This window comes from Solanum dulcamara, chromosome 8 (assembly GCF_947179165.1).
Source record: "Solanum dulcamara chromosome 8, daSolDulc1.2, whole genome shotgun sequence".
NCBI classification, from domain to species: Eukaryota; Viridiplantae; Streptophyta; class Magnoliopsida; order Solanales; family Solanaceae; genus Solanum; species Solanum dulcamara.
This window is the reverse complement of record NC_077244.1, coordinates 56,953,494-56,970,726: the sequence shown is the minus strand read 5'-3', so window position 1 is coordinate 56,970,726 and position 17,233 is coordinate 56,953,494. Positions and strand designations below refer to the sequence as shown.

The window sequence follows — 17,233 nt, the reverse complement described above, 5'->3', positions numbered from 1 at the left end:
GATATGTGGCATAAAAATGGGTCTCTAGGATGAGATGATATTGGGCTTAACAAAGTTGAGTCATCTTTATAGCCCAAATCAATGGATTTAGTTTTTTTAATTAAATCCACATTTATTGGGCTTAAATAATTAACCCAATTTTATTAATCCAAAATATTTATTTGGACTAATATATCTTGAATTTAATATAAATTGAACCATTCTACAAATTTATATTTAATAAATTGTAAATGATTACAAAAATATTTAATAAAATTTTATATCAAGTCAAATCTTAACAAACAAAGTAATATAGTTAATCCTAATGGGATCTTAGCTGTTGAGTTAATCGTAGGAGCTGCACCGTAATTTAAGTACGTAAAAGAAGGGAAAACATGTTGTTTGTAATTAAGTTAAACACGCAATACAGGTGTATGCTTTAGAAAAAGAATAAAATAAACATTGAGTAGGTATGGAAATAAGAAAAGAAAATGTAATGTGGAATTTCTAAAAAAAATAAGTCAACACAAGATTAGAGGCTGATGTAAGTTATGCTTTTAATCTAATCCAGTATTTTTTATACGGGATCTATCGATTTTGTACCAATTACAAGAAATGAAAAGAAAAAGGTTTTATCTTAAATCTTCCATGAGATGTTATCTTTATACATAAGAATGAAACACAAAATATATTTATATGCAAATTGTAAAGAATTAAGTTGAACTATTTCAAATGTGGTGTGGCTTGAATATTAAGAACTTTAAAAGTTGAGTTATCAAATGCGTACCTTAACTGAAGTCGAATGTAGAATCCCTTTATATGATGACCAAGTCTAATAATGAAATCTGAAATGGGTTAGTTGTAGGTTGGAAGTCACAACAGTAGAACTGAAAATTAACTGAAAATAATATTTCATGAATACGATATAATTATGTGTTGTCTCTGTTGCAGAAAGAGAGTTATGAGTCGAGGCGAATTTAAAATTTAAATGTGAATTTTGAATTGTGATAGTGAATTCTAAAATGTATGGATATCTAATTATATTTATTTCCGATTTTCATGACCCTAAAGCACGGGATTATGTCAAACAATGAACTCACATTTGTATACGTCCGCTACTTGTGATGAGTCAATTCTTCTAAGCATCTCCAACTCCAAGCCATAGATTTATTTTCCTTATATTTTTCCATTTTAATCAAAAGTTTAAAAGAAGATAGTATATCAAATTATTTGCAAGGATCAATTTAATATGGGGAAAATTAATCAAAATGGTCCTTCGTTAATAATTATAACTCAAAATAGCCCAATTATGGGATTCTTACCATAATTAATTTATTCCTTTGTCACTTTAATTTGCCTTATAGATTTCTTCGGGCATTCGGCACTTTTCATCTTCTTAATTTTCTCGTTTCAAGTCATTAAGGCACTTTAATTTGCCTTATAGATCCCTTGGGCATTTGGTCTTCTTCTTTCCGCCATTAATGGGTTCTTCTTTTCTTCCTTCTTCTTCTTCCTTATTTCTTCGTTATTTTCCTCCTCTTCCTCTATCTTTTTCTTTCATGTTCAAAGCTCGACTTTAAAAATTGATGTACCGTAAATGTGAATAGTTTTGAGTAAATAATATATCAAAAGATTCGAAGCATTGAGAGGAGCTCATACCTAAAGTTTGGGATTGTTTAGAAGAGATTTGAGTCGGTTAGGATTGAAAAAAAATTGATCTGCAATATAAACTTATTGTATCAACAATGTATATAGATGTATATACATCTTGTATATATAATTATACATCATCTATACACGAATATACATTATTTATACAATATTAATATATTATATATACATATCGATACATTACATATACATATGATCATTTTGTTGAAAATAATTATTGCATGTACATATATCACTAATTTTAGACTAATTTTAATGTAAATGAAAACTTGGTTATGTTGATGTAAATTAAATTACTCCCTCCATTCCATATTAAGTGAATTTTTTAGGGATTTTTCATTGTTCAAAATAATTGAATTGTTCAAAGTTCAAGATAGATGTTTGAAACTTTTTCCATATTTGCCCTTTCATTTATTGAAGTTTTATATTTTCTAGGAGATAAATCACACTACTTGCAAAGTTATATTTATGATTTTACAAAGGGCAATAGTAGAAAGTATGGTTCAAATTATGTCCTTAAATATTTTTCTTAATATGTGTGTATTGTTCACAAATTCACTTGATATGAAATTAAGGGGATACTTTATTGTATATTAATGAAATTTATCCTTTTAATTTGTGTGTTCAAAGGGTCTCATAAAATTTTACCCATCAATTTACAAGTAGAAATCACCATTTATGAACCACTAATCCATATTGATTTTTAAGAATCTCAGGAAAAAAAAATTATGTGGCAGCGTGTGTGTCACATTTTTGTGGTTTGTCAATGTTTAGAGGATCATGATTATTAAATTACGAAGCCAAGAAAGGTAATTAAACCAACATAAAATCTAAGTGTGCACTAAATAAAATTCATCAAATTCATGAAGGTTTTAACCTATTAGCCTAATATTAATGAATGCATAATGTACTTCCTACTATCTAACATTTGGGTAGACCCCTCATACATATACTGTAATATTTATACGCTTGACCATATTTTTCCTCTTTTTTTATCTATTTGAAACTATCACAAATTAAATACATTTTTCAGTTATAAGTTTAAACTTAACCTTTGTTCAAGTGGACATCTCTAGAAAGTCCTTTCTATAAAATGTGTGCTCTATATGGACAGAGGTGGATCCATGTGTAAGCTAGGGTTTGTCACATGCACTAGTTAACTTGGAAAAATATTCTTTATATATGTACATGTATATATATGTACCTTAAGAAATTAATAGTATATATTTAACTGTGCATTCATCTTAGATTCTTAGTAAACATAAGTGGACTTGGGTGCATTAGTTGAATCCCCAATATCACTTTCCATTAGGTTTTTTCTTTTACTTTGAATGGCTTACAAATAGGAATAACGCAATCGATATACCCCGGAATCAAACCTACAACAATTTGTGCATATTGTACATACTTGATCAGTGAGCTATCACTCTCAGTTATTTAGACAGTAGTGAAGTCTAAGTATTAGACTAGAACTATCACCCATATTTAGCCTATATACTTGTATTTTCACCCTACTCACGCCGCCAATGACCAATCTGACACAACATTATTCCTCAGTTGAAAGTTTTACAAGCGTCTATGTTAAAACATTGGAACCCCATGGTTTACAAATCTTGGGTCCGCTCCGGGTATGGATATGCCTATTTATCACCACGTAGAAATGAATATTGTATGGTAGTGGCAAAAAATTCTTTACCCTTAAAAGATGAAGTACAGAAAAGTTTCATCAAGAAGTTGTTCCATCTCGAATTCGATCGCGTACCTAGTTACAAACTCATTTCTTCCTTTCTCTAAAGGTATTTTTTGAATAAAATTTCAGGATAACAATCATGTTAATGTTTTAACATACATTACTATCGTTTGGTGTAAGGGATAAACATAAATAGTTTTGGGATAAAAAATAATCCAAGGATAAAATTTTGGTGCATGTCTTGTTTGGTTGGCAAGTTTGGGATAACTTATCCCACCATTTACGCCATAATGATGAGATAAGTTATCCCATATACATGGTGGGATAAGTTATCCCACCTAATCTCAGGATAATTAATCCTACGATAACTTGTTCCCAACTAAACGACGAGAATCTCAGAAAAGATAGTACCACATCAACATCAAACCATTTTTGTTCCACTATTTTTTGTTTGGAATGGAATTTCTACTTTTCATGTCCAAAGACCATTCATTATCAATATTCTATGTTTCAACATTTCCACTTTAGTTCACTAGTTTGGATGGTTGTTACGTATTGTTTCATACTATATCGTATTGTGTTGTGTTGTATTGTATCGTACTATATTGTTTTAATGAATACAATGTTTGGATAAATTGTATCGTTCTTCGTCGTTACATAATGTCACACATCCATGATTTGAATGATAAAACTTACAAGTAAAGTATGGTACATGGTAGAGTTACTATGAAAAGGTAGGGTAAAAAATGAAATATAATTATTAAATAATAAATAAAGACAAAATGAGAATAAAATATCAAAGTAACGATACGATACAATAGAATTTAAGTAACAACCATCCAAACAAGGTGTAAATATACTTCTCAAGCCGGATTTGAAGATACCTCAGTCTCTAACACAGCCTTGTATATCTTGTACAAGAACTGATCAGCTGAAGGTGTTTCCTCACTTGAACTGCCATTTTGTTTAACATAGAATTTGACCAAAATTTCAACTTTAATTTACATATCAAACGACCTCTTGTTATTTCATCTCATGGTCTAAGCTTTAAGAACCTGCAACTATGTACATTACACTGAGCATTTTGTGAGAAATTCACCTGTTAGTTCTGAAAATTTTCAAATGTTGCTAACAATGTAAACTGCAGCCAATCTTAGGCAACCAAGATGTTTTTCGACTTGGCGTAAGTGAAAATTGTAAGTTGAGTATTTTCCTTAATCATCATTCAGTAGAAGGGCTGAAAACTCAATTTGAATTTGGCAAGCAGTCCATGACTGCCATTCTGCCAATAGATCATACAGCAGTCTACCATAATTTAACTAGAAAGGAAGCCAAAACTAAATGTGGAAGTCAAAACTACCTCACAAAATGCCATACTCATTTAAATGTAAATCGCATAATAAAAGCAAAGCCAGTAACTAAAGGGCTCTAACAAAGGGAGTCACAACATCTGGAAAACTGGAAAACTCCAATATGAATATAGTGACACCACTTAATAGTCTCTATTCAAGCTTTTTGCCTTTTAGTGGACCTCTTGGAATTTTGCTAAGAACATTGGCTTCAAAAACAGCATAATGCTTCTTGATCTCTAGCACTGCCTTCTCAGCAAAAGCATCGACCTTGTCCTCATATTTCTCATACAGCACAGGGACAGTATGCAGTAACACGAAAACTGCATGCAGAGAGAAAGGGAAGATGCAAATTAGAATCAATTAAGCAAATAGTGTGGTCCCAGTGAGCATTGTAAAGTGAAAGTCCCAGTTAGCAAAACTAAAATTAGATACTTACCTATGTAAAACAAGGTGAGGAAGTTCCAGATGTTCCCCAATATAGAAACTACCCACAAGCCAACAATGGCCTGCATGTACAATGTCAAATATTTAACATCAATACTGTGAGAAACATGAAACTCAAAGACGTGAACCAGTGGATAAAAACTTGAGCCTTAAAGCAACTATCAAACTATGGACTTCAGTTATAAAGATAGATGCACATACAACAACGAATTTCTTCAAGTCTTTCCCAGATGCAATATCCCGTAGGATCTCAAGGGCCCTATTGATTTCAATCCTCAATGCGGACGCAACACCAAGGACAATATCCTTAGGCAGAACAACTTCTGGAATTTGAGGTGGAGCCCTGGTGCATAACTTTCAATGTGAATCTTCATGTAAATATTAGATGGACAAATAAATTATTATTTCAAAAATATACATACGTGTTGATGAACCCGGATGCATTGGACCACAGGAAAAGTACTGCTACGGCAACAATTAGAATATGGCAAACAAGTGTGAGCAAGTGGTATTCAAGCAACTCAAAAAGCGCCCAGATAACAGTGGCAAAACCAAGCACGCCAGCTGTAACTTTCTTGTCCCTCCATAGGAAAATGTCAGCGGCTGTCGTTCATAGGGAATTCTTAGTATATACATAAACAAGCAAAAATAGAAAGAGAAGGTTTCTGTAAAAGCACACAGATTTGGTGGACATTGAAGTTCTACAAATACATTTAGAAAGCCTAGCAGGAGATGTTGGAGCATAGAAGATAAAGGAGTCAGGCTTTCCAAGCTAAAGCAAAATAAACAAGTCATTAATGTAAAACTTAATAACTTCACAAAATTTCACTATATCTTACAGGACAAATCAAACTCCAGCAGTATGCCCTTAAATCCCAATCCCAATTGAGAGAAAAGCAGGTGCAGAAAAGAAACAGCTCCATCCTTCAACTTTAAAAACAAACAGCTCCATCCTTTTCAAATAAATTCTTCATGTATAAATTCAACTCTCCAGCAGGAAATTACTTAGCCCTCAAGTACTTCTCAGATATTTTAATAAAGCTATAATATCGCCTTCAAGTTTTTGATACTCTCATTGTTGGCTTTTCCTTTTGCCAGTACAAATCCATGTTGCGAAAGTCAGACTTCTGTACCACATATTCTTTTATCCTAAAGAAAATTCAAAGCTTAAGAGAGGCTACAATCCTTTGCCTATATTTTTTTCCCTAGGATCCAATGTGAGCAACAATGAAAATTGTAAAAAGTGGTCATATATATGAAATATCCAAGAGTATCTTTGTTGATGGAAACCTCTTTACAGACAATCAGTTCCATTTTGAACCAAAGAACGTTTTGTGTCACTTTGCAATGCTAAAATGGTACAGCGGGGAGAGGGACAAATTAACAATTAAATAACCTAGGGAAAAGGATCCAAATTTTGAAGCAACATAATACTACTTTAATGAAAACTCAAATCTGTAATATCAGTTAAACTATCGGGAAACCAAAAATAAATTCGCTAAGAATATACTTATTCTATGAAATTAAAAATACAAAAACGCTCGCATTATCAAAACTAATTATTCAAAACGAACTTCAGAGACAGAGATTTATATGGGAAACGCTATCGACTAGATTTAAAAAAGACATCTTGGTCCTATTGATTCAAACGAGGTTCATTTTCAGAATTTGAAAGTAAACAAATGATTAAAATTAATGAATGAGGGAATACATATAGAAATGAATCAAATTCACAGACATTCTCCAGATAAACATGCATGTTAGTATCTGTATTTAAAATAAATATTGAGAGAGATTTGAGTAATGTACGTTTTCCACCGCCTAGAACCTTATGGACGGGCTTTTCTCTACCGAAAAGTCGGTAGATCTTAGTCTTAACGGCGTCGACGGGCGACTTTTTACCCTTATCGTCTTCAGAATCCGACGAAGAATCATGGCCGTGCAACTTGTCGTTGACCTTGTCCATTACCGAATCAACAAATGAGTCGTTCTCGCCGGCGTGATCAGCCATCGCGTTGACCTCTGATCTAAGAACGGTTAGTCGCCGGCAATGGGGATGTTTTTGCTGTTACGAAAGGGCGCTTTTTGAGTGCGAGAGATTTTCCTGTCGCTTGAATATGAGTGGGAATGATGAAATATCAAAAGCCTTTAAATAGGAGAGTTCCGAGCCTGAGGTTTGCTCTCGAACCAACTGGCTCGTAAATAACGCAAATCAATGAACGAAAATTATTTTTTTGTGTTTTTCGAGAAAATTGATTGTGTTATACATGTGGCTTGTACATTTCTTTCCTATCCACTAACTTTGTTCCTATTTTTTCCTATCCAACTATATAATCACTTGTCTTTGTTATTATGATTCCCTTCCTTCTCCGATTATAAATAGCCTATATATTATAATATTAATACATGTAGATATCTCTCAACTCTCTTTTTTTTTTGTTGTCTTTTTTTAAGTTAGTTTGTTTCATAACACATTATCAGAAAGAGCCTCCATCACTTTGAGCTATTTTAAAAAGGTAATAAAAGGGTAAAAATTTTATTTTATTAAAATATCGAATATCTCTAAATTAGAATTTGTTGCTCTTGATATATCAAGAAAATGATACTCATCATGGGCACTAGATGCCGAAATACACCTATAATCGATGGATTTGGCAAACACCATCAAAGATGACAATAAGGTATCTAGTCAAGACCGTTTCAAAGTCATGATATTTTTCTGTCACTATCTTGATGAGGGGTTAAAATTATAGTACATCACATGAAAAGATCCCCTTAAACTGTGGAAGAACCTAAAAGAAAGATATGACCACCTGAAGTTGGTCATCCTTCCACAGGCACGTCATGGTTGGCTAAATTTGAGATTAATGGATTTTAAAAATATAACTGAATATAATTTTGTTTTGTTTAGAATTATAGCACAGTTAAATTTATGAGGAAAAGAAATCACTGAACAAGACAAACTTGAAAAAACATACTCCATATTTTCACCCGCGAATATGCTCCTGCAGTAGCAATATCGCGAAAATGGTTTTAAAAAATATTCTGAATTACTTTCTCACCTTCTTATTGCTGAACGACATAACGAACTGTTAATGAAAAATCATGATAGTCGGCCCGTTAATTCTTTGTCACTCCTTGAAGTGAATATGGCAAATTATAACCAACGAGAAAGAGGTTATGGACCCATTCGTAATCGTGGTCGAAGAAGAAATTATAATTATGATGCTCGTCTCGCACCGAGAAATGATCAGCAATACAAAAAGAAGAGTGAAAAATAAGAAGTTATATCAAAGAAAAATTTAGAAAATATATGTTATAGCTATGGAGGTATGGGACACTGGTCACGGGCCTGCCGGTCATCAAAACGTCTGGTTCAGCTATATCAAGCATCCTTGAAGAGAGCAGAAAATAATCCAGAGACAAACTTTATCTCTAGAGACAATATTGAGCCTATGCATCTATATGTAACTGATTTCTTCAATTTTTCAGAAGGAAATATGAATATTGATAAGCTTGATAATATTTAAATAATTTATTTTTCATTTGTATGTACTAAATAATATGTTTATATTTTTCTAATTCATTTAAATAAATAAAATTTGTAGAATGAACCATGTTTTAATTATAATGTTTACTTTATTTTTTTTTTGAAGAAAAATATGAATATGCCTCAAATTTTATTTGGATCAATGATCAATCACGAGGATTTGATGCAATTGATAGTGGAACGACTCATGCCACTTTTAAAGATGAGAAATATTTTTTCTACTTGCTTAGAAGAAAAAAATAAATGTTACTACAATTTCTGGTGATTGATCTCTTTTCAGCCCCCGTAGTTGATAATCATGATACTGATGCAATGGCATATTTCATCTGGATTTACTTGGTACGACAAGACTAAAAAGAGCAAAGATGAAAAGAATTTTCCCATCCCATGCGAGATAGAAGTTTCGTATACTTGTTCTTCTTCAATGTAGCTATGTCTGGTACGTAGCATAGTTGGAATAGGACTAGTGTACTTTTCTTTTCTTTTTTCTCATGGAAGGGGAGAGTCTCCCTCATTTATGCTTTCATAGTTGAATTGTACCGGGAGGAGTCCTCTCACAGGTTTAATGCTTTCTAGTTATAGTTAGTATCTTCTCTGTATCGGGGATGAGTTAGCCGACCTTTAATAGGTTAGCCGACTTATGAACCACCATAGGATCGGAGGTAAGGTTTATGTCCCCCTCCTTGTATTTTTACTTTGATTATTTATGTTAAGGCTTGGGGGTGTTGCTTAACCCCTGACTGTGCACGAGAGGTGGGAGCCTCGTGTAGGGTCTGTTCCCATAAAAAAAAAAAAAAAAAAAAAAAAAAAAGAAATGATTGAAGGCTCCAGAAGAGCTACTATATTTCTGTCTAAGGGGACAAAGATTGTTATAGAAGATGCAATGTTCTCTTCTAAATCCCCAATAAACTTATTAAGTTTTAAAGATATCCACAGAAATGGATATCATGTTGAGACACTAAATGAAATGAATATTGAATACCTTGGTATAACCAAAAGTGTCTCAGGCCAGAAATATATTTTGAAAAAATTACCAACTTTGTCGTCTAGCCTATATTATGCAGAAATTAATGCAATTGAAGCACATTTGATCGTAAACTAAAAGTTTACTGATCTAAATACATTTGTGCTATGACATGATTGAATAGGTTATCCTGGATTAATAATGATGAGATGAATTCTTGAAAATTCAACTGGACATCCATTAAAGAACCTGAAGATTCTTACGAATGATGAATTTTAATGTGCTGCTTGTTATCAAGGCAAATTAATTGTCAGACCATCAACCCTGAAGGTTGGCATCGAATCTCCTAGCTTTTTAGAGCGTATACATGGGGATATATGTAAACTTATTCATCCACCTAGTGGATTGTTTAGATATTTTATGGTCCTAATAGATGTTCATTAAGATGGTCTCATGTGTGCCTCTTATCATCTCGCAACCTGGTGTTTGCAAAGTTATTAGCAAAAATAATAAGATTAAGGACACAATTCCTAGATTATCCAATTAAAGATATTCGTCTTGATAATGCTGGAAAATTTACATCCCAAGCTTTTGATGATTATTGCTTATCAATTGGGATAAAAATTGAATATCTTGTTGCTCATGTTCATACTCAAAATGGCATTGTAGAGTCATTTATTAAGCGCCTACAATTGATAGCTAGACCTCTACTTATGAAAACAAAATTGGTGATTACTGTTTGGGGTCATGCTATCTTATATGCAGCAGCACTTGTACGTCTCAGACCGGTAAATTATAATAAATACTCTCTGTCATAATTATTATTTAGTTATGAGCCAAATATAACTCATCTATGAATTTTAAATTGTGTGGTATACGTGCCTGTAGCACCTCCACAACGTACAAAGATGGGCCTTCAATGAAGGTTGGACATATATGTTGGGTTTGACTCACCCTTCAAAATTCGCTACCTTGAACCATTGACAAGAGACTTATTTACTACTCAATTTGCAGATTATAGGTTTGATGAAACAACTTTTCGCAATTAGGGGGAGAAAAATAGGAACCCGAAAGAGAAATTGCGTGAAAAGTTTCATTACTATCTCATTTTGATCCATGTACCCGTACATGTGAGTAGGAGGTCCAGAGGATCATCCACTTACAGAAAATAGTAAATCAAATGTCAGATGCATTTACTGATTTTAAATGGATAACTAAGTCACATATTCCTGCAGTGAATGTGCCTATCTGGATTGATGTCCCAAAAAAATCATCTACTAATATCATAACTTCTGAATCTCTAACACGCCTGAAGTGTAGTAGACCATTAGGTTCAAAGGATAAAAATCCTAGAAAGAGAAGCGAGAGAAATAACAAAGATGATACTACAAAAGAACCTCCTGAAGAAGGTCACGATTTGAGTAATCTTGATATTCCTAAAGAAATCAGTGAACCCGAGACTTAAGTGAATGAAGAACTTTCAATAAGTTCTACTGGTGATGAGATAAATTTAGATCGATCAAAAATTACGATGGATAATATTTTTGCATATAATGTTGCACTTAACCTCATGCAAGATAGCGAAAGTATTGAGCCTATATCCGTCGAAAAATACCGAAGTAGATGTCATTGGCTAGAATGGAAAAAAATAATTCAATCAGAATTAGACTCACTTGCTAAACGTGAGATTTTTAGGCCTGTAGTCCAAATCCCTGAAGGTGTAAAACCAGTTGGTTATAAATGGGTTTTTATGCAAAAACGAAATGAGAAAAATGAAATTGTAAGATGCAAGGCACACCTTGTTGCACAAGGATTCTCTCAAAGACCCGGGGTCAACTATGAAGAAACATATTCACCTGTTATGAATGAAATAACTTTTCAATATCTCATTAGTTTAGCTATACATAAAAATCTTGAAATATATCTAATGGATGTAGTTACAGCTTACCTTTATGGTTCACTTGATAATCAATTTTACATGAAAATCCCAGAAGGATTAAAATTATTTAAAGCATGTACTGAGTCTCGGAAGATGTACTCAATCAAATTGCAAAGATCATTATATGGTCTAAAATAATCAGGGCGTATGTAGTATAATCTCCTTAGTGAGTACTTGATAAATGAAGGTTATATAAATGATGTCATTTGTCCATGTGTTTTTATTAAGAAAACAAAATCAAAATTTGTTATACTCGTTGTTTATGTTGATGACATAAATCTCATTGGAACCCCCTGAAGAGGTCCAAAAGGCGATTGAATATCTAAAGAAAGAATTTGAGATGAAAGATCTTGGAAAGATAAAACTTTGTCTGGGTTTGCAAATTGAATATTTAGCAGACGGGGTCTTTGTCCACCAATCTTCCTACACTGAGAAAATTTTAAAATAATTTTACATGGATAAAGCACATCCATTAAGTACTCCAATAATTGTTCGATCACTTGAAGTGGATAAAGATTCATTTCGACCTCCAAAAGAGAATGAAGAACTTCTTGATCCTGAAGTACCATATCTCAGGGCTATTGGTGTACTTATGTATCTTGCTAACACAGCCAGACCTGATATAATATTTTTCTATTAATTTGGAGGCAAGTTATAGTGCATCCCTAACGCGAAGACATTGGAACGGTAGTAAGCATATTTTGCGATACTTAAAGGGTACCATCGATAAGGATTTGTTTTATACTAATAAAGGCTGTCCAGACTTTATTGGTTATGCAGATGCAGGTTATTTATCAGATTCACATAAAGTTCAATCTCAAACAGGCTATCTATTTACATATGGAGGAACCATTATATCATGGCGATCTACAAATCAGTCTATTGTTGTTAATTCTTTAAATCATGCTGAAATAATAGCAATTTATGAAGCAAGTAGAGAACATATGTGGTTGAGATCAATGATACAGTTAATCAAAGAAAGATGCGGCCTGAAAAGTGATGTCAAAGTACTTACAATTATATTCGAAGACAATGCTGCGTGCATAGCTCAATTGAAAGGTGGCTTCATAAAAGGAGACAAAACTAAACATATTTCATCAAAATTATTCTTCATACATGATCTCCAAAAGAATGGTGATATTGATGTACAACAAGTTCTTTCGAGTGATAATGTTGCAGATTTATTCACAAAGGCATTACCAACATCAACTTTTGAGAAGCTAAGTTATAAGATTAGAATGCGTCGTCTCCAAAATATCAAATGAAGTTTTCATCAGGGGGTAAAATACGCATTGTACTCTTTTTTCCTTAACCAAGATTTTTTTCCACTGAGTTTTTCTGGTAAGGTTTTTAATGAGACAGGACTCAAGGCATATTACCAGATGTGTGTACTCTTTTTTCTTCACTAGGCTTTTTTCCGTTGGATTTTTTCTAATAAGGTTTTAACGAAACACAATATTTATGAGTGTTTAGGATAACTATGTATATTATTTCTTGTAAAGTTTTTAATGAGGCACATTTCACGTGGACATCCAAGGGGGTGTGTTATACAAGTGGCTATCCATTTCTTTCCTACCCATTAACTTTGTCCCCTTCTTTTTCCTACCCAATTATATTACCACTTGCCTTTGTTATTATAACTCCCTCCCCTTTTCCGGCTATAAATAGCCTGTATGCTATGATATTAATACATACAAATATCTCTCAGTTCTCTCTTTCTCTTACTGTCTCTCTTTAAGTTAGTTTGTTTCATAACAGATTGTACATTTTATTGTAATGGTAGAAAATTACTCTATTTTTTTAAATTCTTAGTTTTACTTTTAATTTAAAAGTTGATAAGAATGATATTATTTTATAGGTAAAATAAAAATTACTATCGAATGGAGAGAAGATTACTGTATGGTACAAGAGTTTACAAGCACACACGTCGTGGTCAATATGTGTGCTCTGTGGAATTTAAATCACATTAAAGGTTATTTTGGTCATTTAAATATTAAATTATTAAATAATTTTTTAATAATTTATAATTTTAAAAATTAGATAAAAAATATTATAAAGCACAATAATTTTACCATATAATAGAAGAGTCTATAAGCACACATGTCATGATCGACATGTGTGCTTTGTGGAATTTAAATTACATTAAAGGTCATTTTGGTCATTTTAAATTTTAAAAAAAAATTATATAAAAAGTTTATGATCAAATAAAAAGTTGATATGACTCTTCATATTTTATCCGAACTACATAAATTGAGATAAAGAGAGTAAAAATATTTTTAATAATTAAAAAGACATTTTCAATAATTTGTATAATTGCAAATTGCATTTAAAAAACTATAATTCAATAATGGAGACAGAGACAAAAAATATTTTCAATAATTAAAAATATATTTTGAATAATTTATATAATTGCAAATTGCATTTAAAAACTATAAATCAATAATTGAGACAAAGAGACACAAATATTTTGAATAATTAAAAATATATTTTCAATAATTTTTATAATTGCAAATTGCATTTAAAAAACTATAAATCATAATAATTAATGACTTATAATAATGGAAAAAATAAAAAAAAATATGGTCAAAGAATTTTTTATTGACTCTCGAAATTTTATTTGTTTCTCTTAAACTGGGATAAAGGAGAAGTAACATATATTGAACTCGTGACATAAAAAAATTACGATCGAAGAAAAATTTGATTAACTTTCCAAATTTTATACATGCCACATAAATTGGAATATATGTAGTAAAGACATTTTGAATAATTTATATGTTTATAAATTACGTCAAAAATATTATAAATTACAATAATTAACAACTTAATTCGTTTTAAAAATTAAAATTAAAAAAAAATATTTGATTAACTTTCAAAATTCTATTTATATTTCATAAATTCAAATAAAAGCGATAATATATATTGGGCTCGTGCTGACACGAACTCCAATTTTTAGTATCTAAATATTTGTCTCACCCCATGTTTAAAGTACTACATCGTGTAAATTTTACCATAATTAAGAATTTAATAAGGTGAGATGCATGTTAATTAACTCTGATTAAGTGTTAAAGTTTATGTAGAAATAGATATTCATTTTAACTTGTTCAATTTTTTAAAAATCAAGAGATATTTTATTCGCGATTTATCCTTATTAATTATGATCATTTATCACAGTATTGAATATATTCAGAGGGTGCTAAATGGAAGATTAATATTAGTAGTTTAGTTATTGGCTACCTGAACTTTCGTTTTGTTGGCGAAGGTTCGATTCTCCATTTTGTAATTCCCTATCTATTTTTCCATCCTTTATCTCAATGGGTGTTCATGGTTCGCTTTAGATCGTTTATTGGTTAAAATCAAAATTAAACTAATTTAGTCGGTTTTTAAATTTCTAAAATAAAACCAAACGAAAAAAATAGTCGTCAATTTGTTTATGGTCGGTTTGATTCAGTTTTTTTTAATATTTTCGATTGAAAAGTGATAAATTTATTGGGACATACGTATCTCGATAGACACAAACACCTAATACATGAATTATCCACGGGAAAGATATTGTGGATTCAATTAAGCAATTAAGCAATACTATAGTTATTATTACACAAACAAAAGAATTCAATTTAAGAGAAAGTGTGACTATCTAATGCAAGGTAGGGTAGGTGAAGATTAAAGTAATGGATTTTGATGGACTTGGACTAAGAGTTTTAATAGTCGGGCTAAAATGTAGGAAAAATTACTTAAATATACAACTTATTCTACCATATTCTCTAAAAATTTCTACCATTTGAAAATATTTCAAGAATCCCTATTTTCCTCTTTCTCTCTCCAATTTTCACATACATAACTCTTCACCTTCCCATTTCCTTTTTAATTGTCCTAAATTCACGCCTAAATTACAACCCCCATTTCAATCATTTTGATTTTCAACTACCTTCTTCAAAAAATTTCTCATTAATTCCAAATTCTAAGAAAATTAGAAGAAGTTTTTCATCCTCCCTGTTGGCATTTTATACACCAATTTCTCGAAAATTTTTATTTCAAATCACTGTTATTCATCTTAACGTCCTGATAAATATGAATTCTCTTCCATCTTTTAATATTGGTCTTACCCAATTAGTTCCTCAAAATCAAAATCTTCCTCAAACTGAAGATGTTCCTAAAATTGATGTTCTTCCTCAAAATCAAGCTGCTCCTCAAACTGAAGATGTTCCTCAACCGAAGATATTGATACTCCTGAGTTTGATTCGGATGGTGATGATTTTCATGAAAATAGATCCAAACAACGGAACGATCCATTAATCATGAAGAAATTGCATAAGAAGAGAATAAAGAAGGATGTAGGTTCAAGTTCGAAATCCCCAGTTGAAAAAGCTTCTAAAAAGGGGGGGACTTGAACATGTTAATACACGCCCTTTTTTAACAAATGTTTTGATTTCTAATGTATCTAGTAATTTTTTACTTTTTAAATCATGTATAATCTGCACTTTTCAACATTCTTATACATTATAACTTATAATGTAATATATCGTGTTCAAATATTATTTTTGATACATAACCCTAAATTTTTGAATCATAAATTTCCATGTATCATGTATATGGTTCTGTACTAAATATATATACTTTTTCAAATTTAAGTAAAATTTGGTACTAGATACATTCAACTAGTATTATTCACAAGCTTAGCTAAGATTATTTTTTATGCATAACCCTAAGTCTGTCAATCATGAAATTCTATGTATATGTGTATGAGTTTGTACTAGATACATAAATACTGCAAAATTAAGTACAAGTTATTACCAACTAGCATCATTCACAAACATAGGATTATTCTCAATACATAACCCTAAATCTGTCGATCATAAAATTATATGTATCATTTGTATGATTTTGTACTTGATACATAATTGTTTCAAATATAAGTAAAAATTTGTAACAGATACATATCATTCAGAAATCTAGGGTTATTTTTTATACTAACCTTAAGTCTGTGAATCATAAAATTCTATGTATCATGTGTATGCTTCTGTAATTGATACGTAGCTGCTGCAAATTTAAGTACAATTTAGTACCAGATACATTCATCTAGTATCATTCAAAAACTTAGGGTTATTCTTGATACATAACTCTAAGTATGTGAATCATAAAATTCTATGTATCATTTGTATGGTTCTGTACTTGATACATAATTGATGCAAATTTAAGTACAAGTTTCGTTAATGCATGATATGAAGTGTGTGATAAAAAAAATTCATCTTTTGGGATAGATTGGGAGAAGATAATTTAGGAAAATTGAAAAGAAAAAAATGGATGAAGAAGAAGATGAAGAAGAAAATTTGTTAAGATTTGGGATAGATCGGGGAGAAGAAAATTTAAAATTTGAATTGTTTGAAGTTCCTAAAGTTTTGGAAGAGATTGATATCAATTTGTTTTGCATGATTTGTGAAACCAACATTTAATTTTACCTTTAATTTCCTTTTTAAATGTAACAACCAAGCTATCTAATGTATCACAATTAATGTATCCGGATGTGGCACAAATTGAAGGAATTTTTGTAAATTAAAAAAGGGTAGAGATATGATGTAATTTGTTCCTTATGTAAGTTGTACTAAAATTTAAGTATTGGGCTTGAGAAAATTATAACGTTAAAAAC

The 17,233-nt window shown here is 31.3% G+C and overlaps 1 protein-coding gene across 1 annotated transcript; it reads right to left on the bottom strand.

Annotated features, from left to right (window-relative positions):
- Window positions 1-4,544: 4,544 nt before the first annotated feature.
- On the bottom strand, window positions 4,545-7,273 carry LOC129899484 (reticulon-like protein B1). The gene is made up of 5 exons (XM_055974470.1): window positions 6,946-7,273; window positions 5,559-5,739; window positions 5,338-5,479; window positions 5,129-5,198; window positions 4,545-5,012 (listed from the first exon to the last, which is right to left on the bottom strand). Exons 1-5 carry the CDS (start codon window positions 7,145-7,147, stop codon window positions 4,843-4,845), a joined length of 765 nt encoding a protein of 254 aa, XP_055830445.1. The 5' UTR covers window positions 7,148-7,273; the 3' UTR covers window positions 4,545-4,842.
- Between the last annotated feature and the right edge of the window lie 9,960 nt (window positions 7,274-17,233).

Excerpts from the sequence above, each read along its gene's own strand:
- LOC129899484 (XM_055974470.1), bottom strand. The coding sequence starts at position 7,147 with ATGGCTGATCACGCCGGCGAGAACGACTCATTTGTTGATTCGGTAATG. Across the intron at positions 5,740-6,945 it reads GGTTCTAGGCGGTGGAAAAC|CCGCTGACATTTTCCTATGG; the intron begins GTACATTACTCA and ends TATGAACGACAG. Across the intron at positions 5,013-5,128 it reads CCTCACCTTGTTTTACATAG|TTTTCGTGTTACTGCATACT; the intron begins GTAAGTATCTAA and ends CTCTGCATGCAG.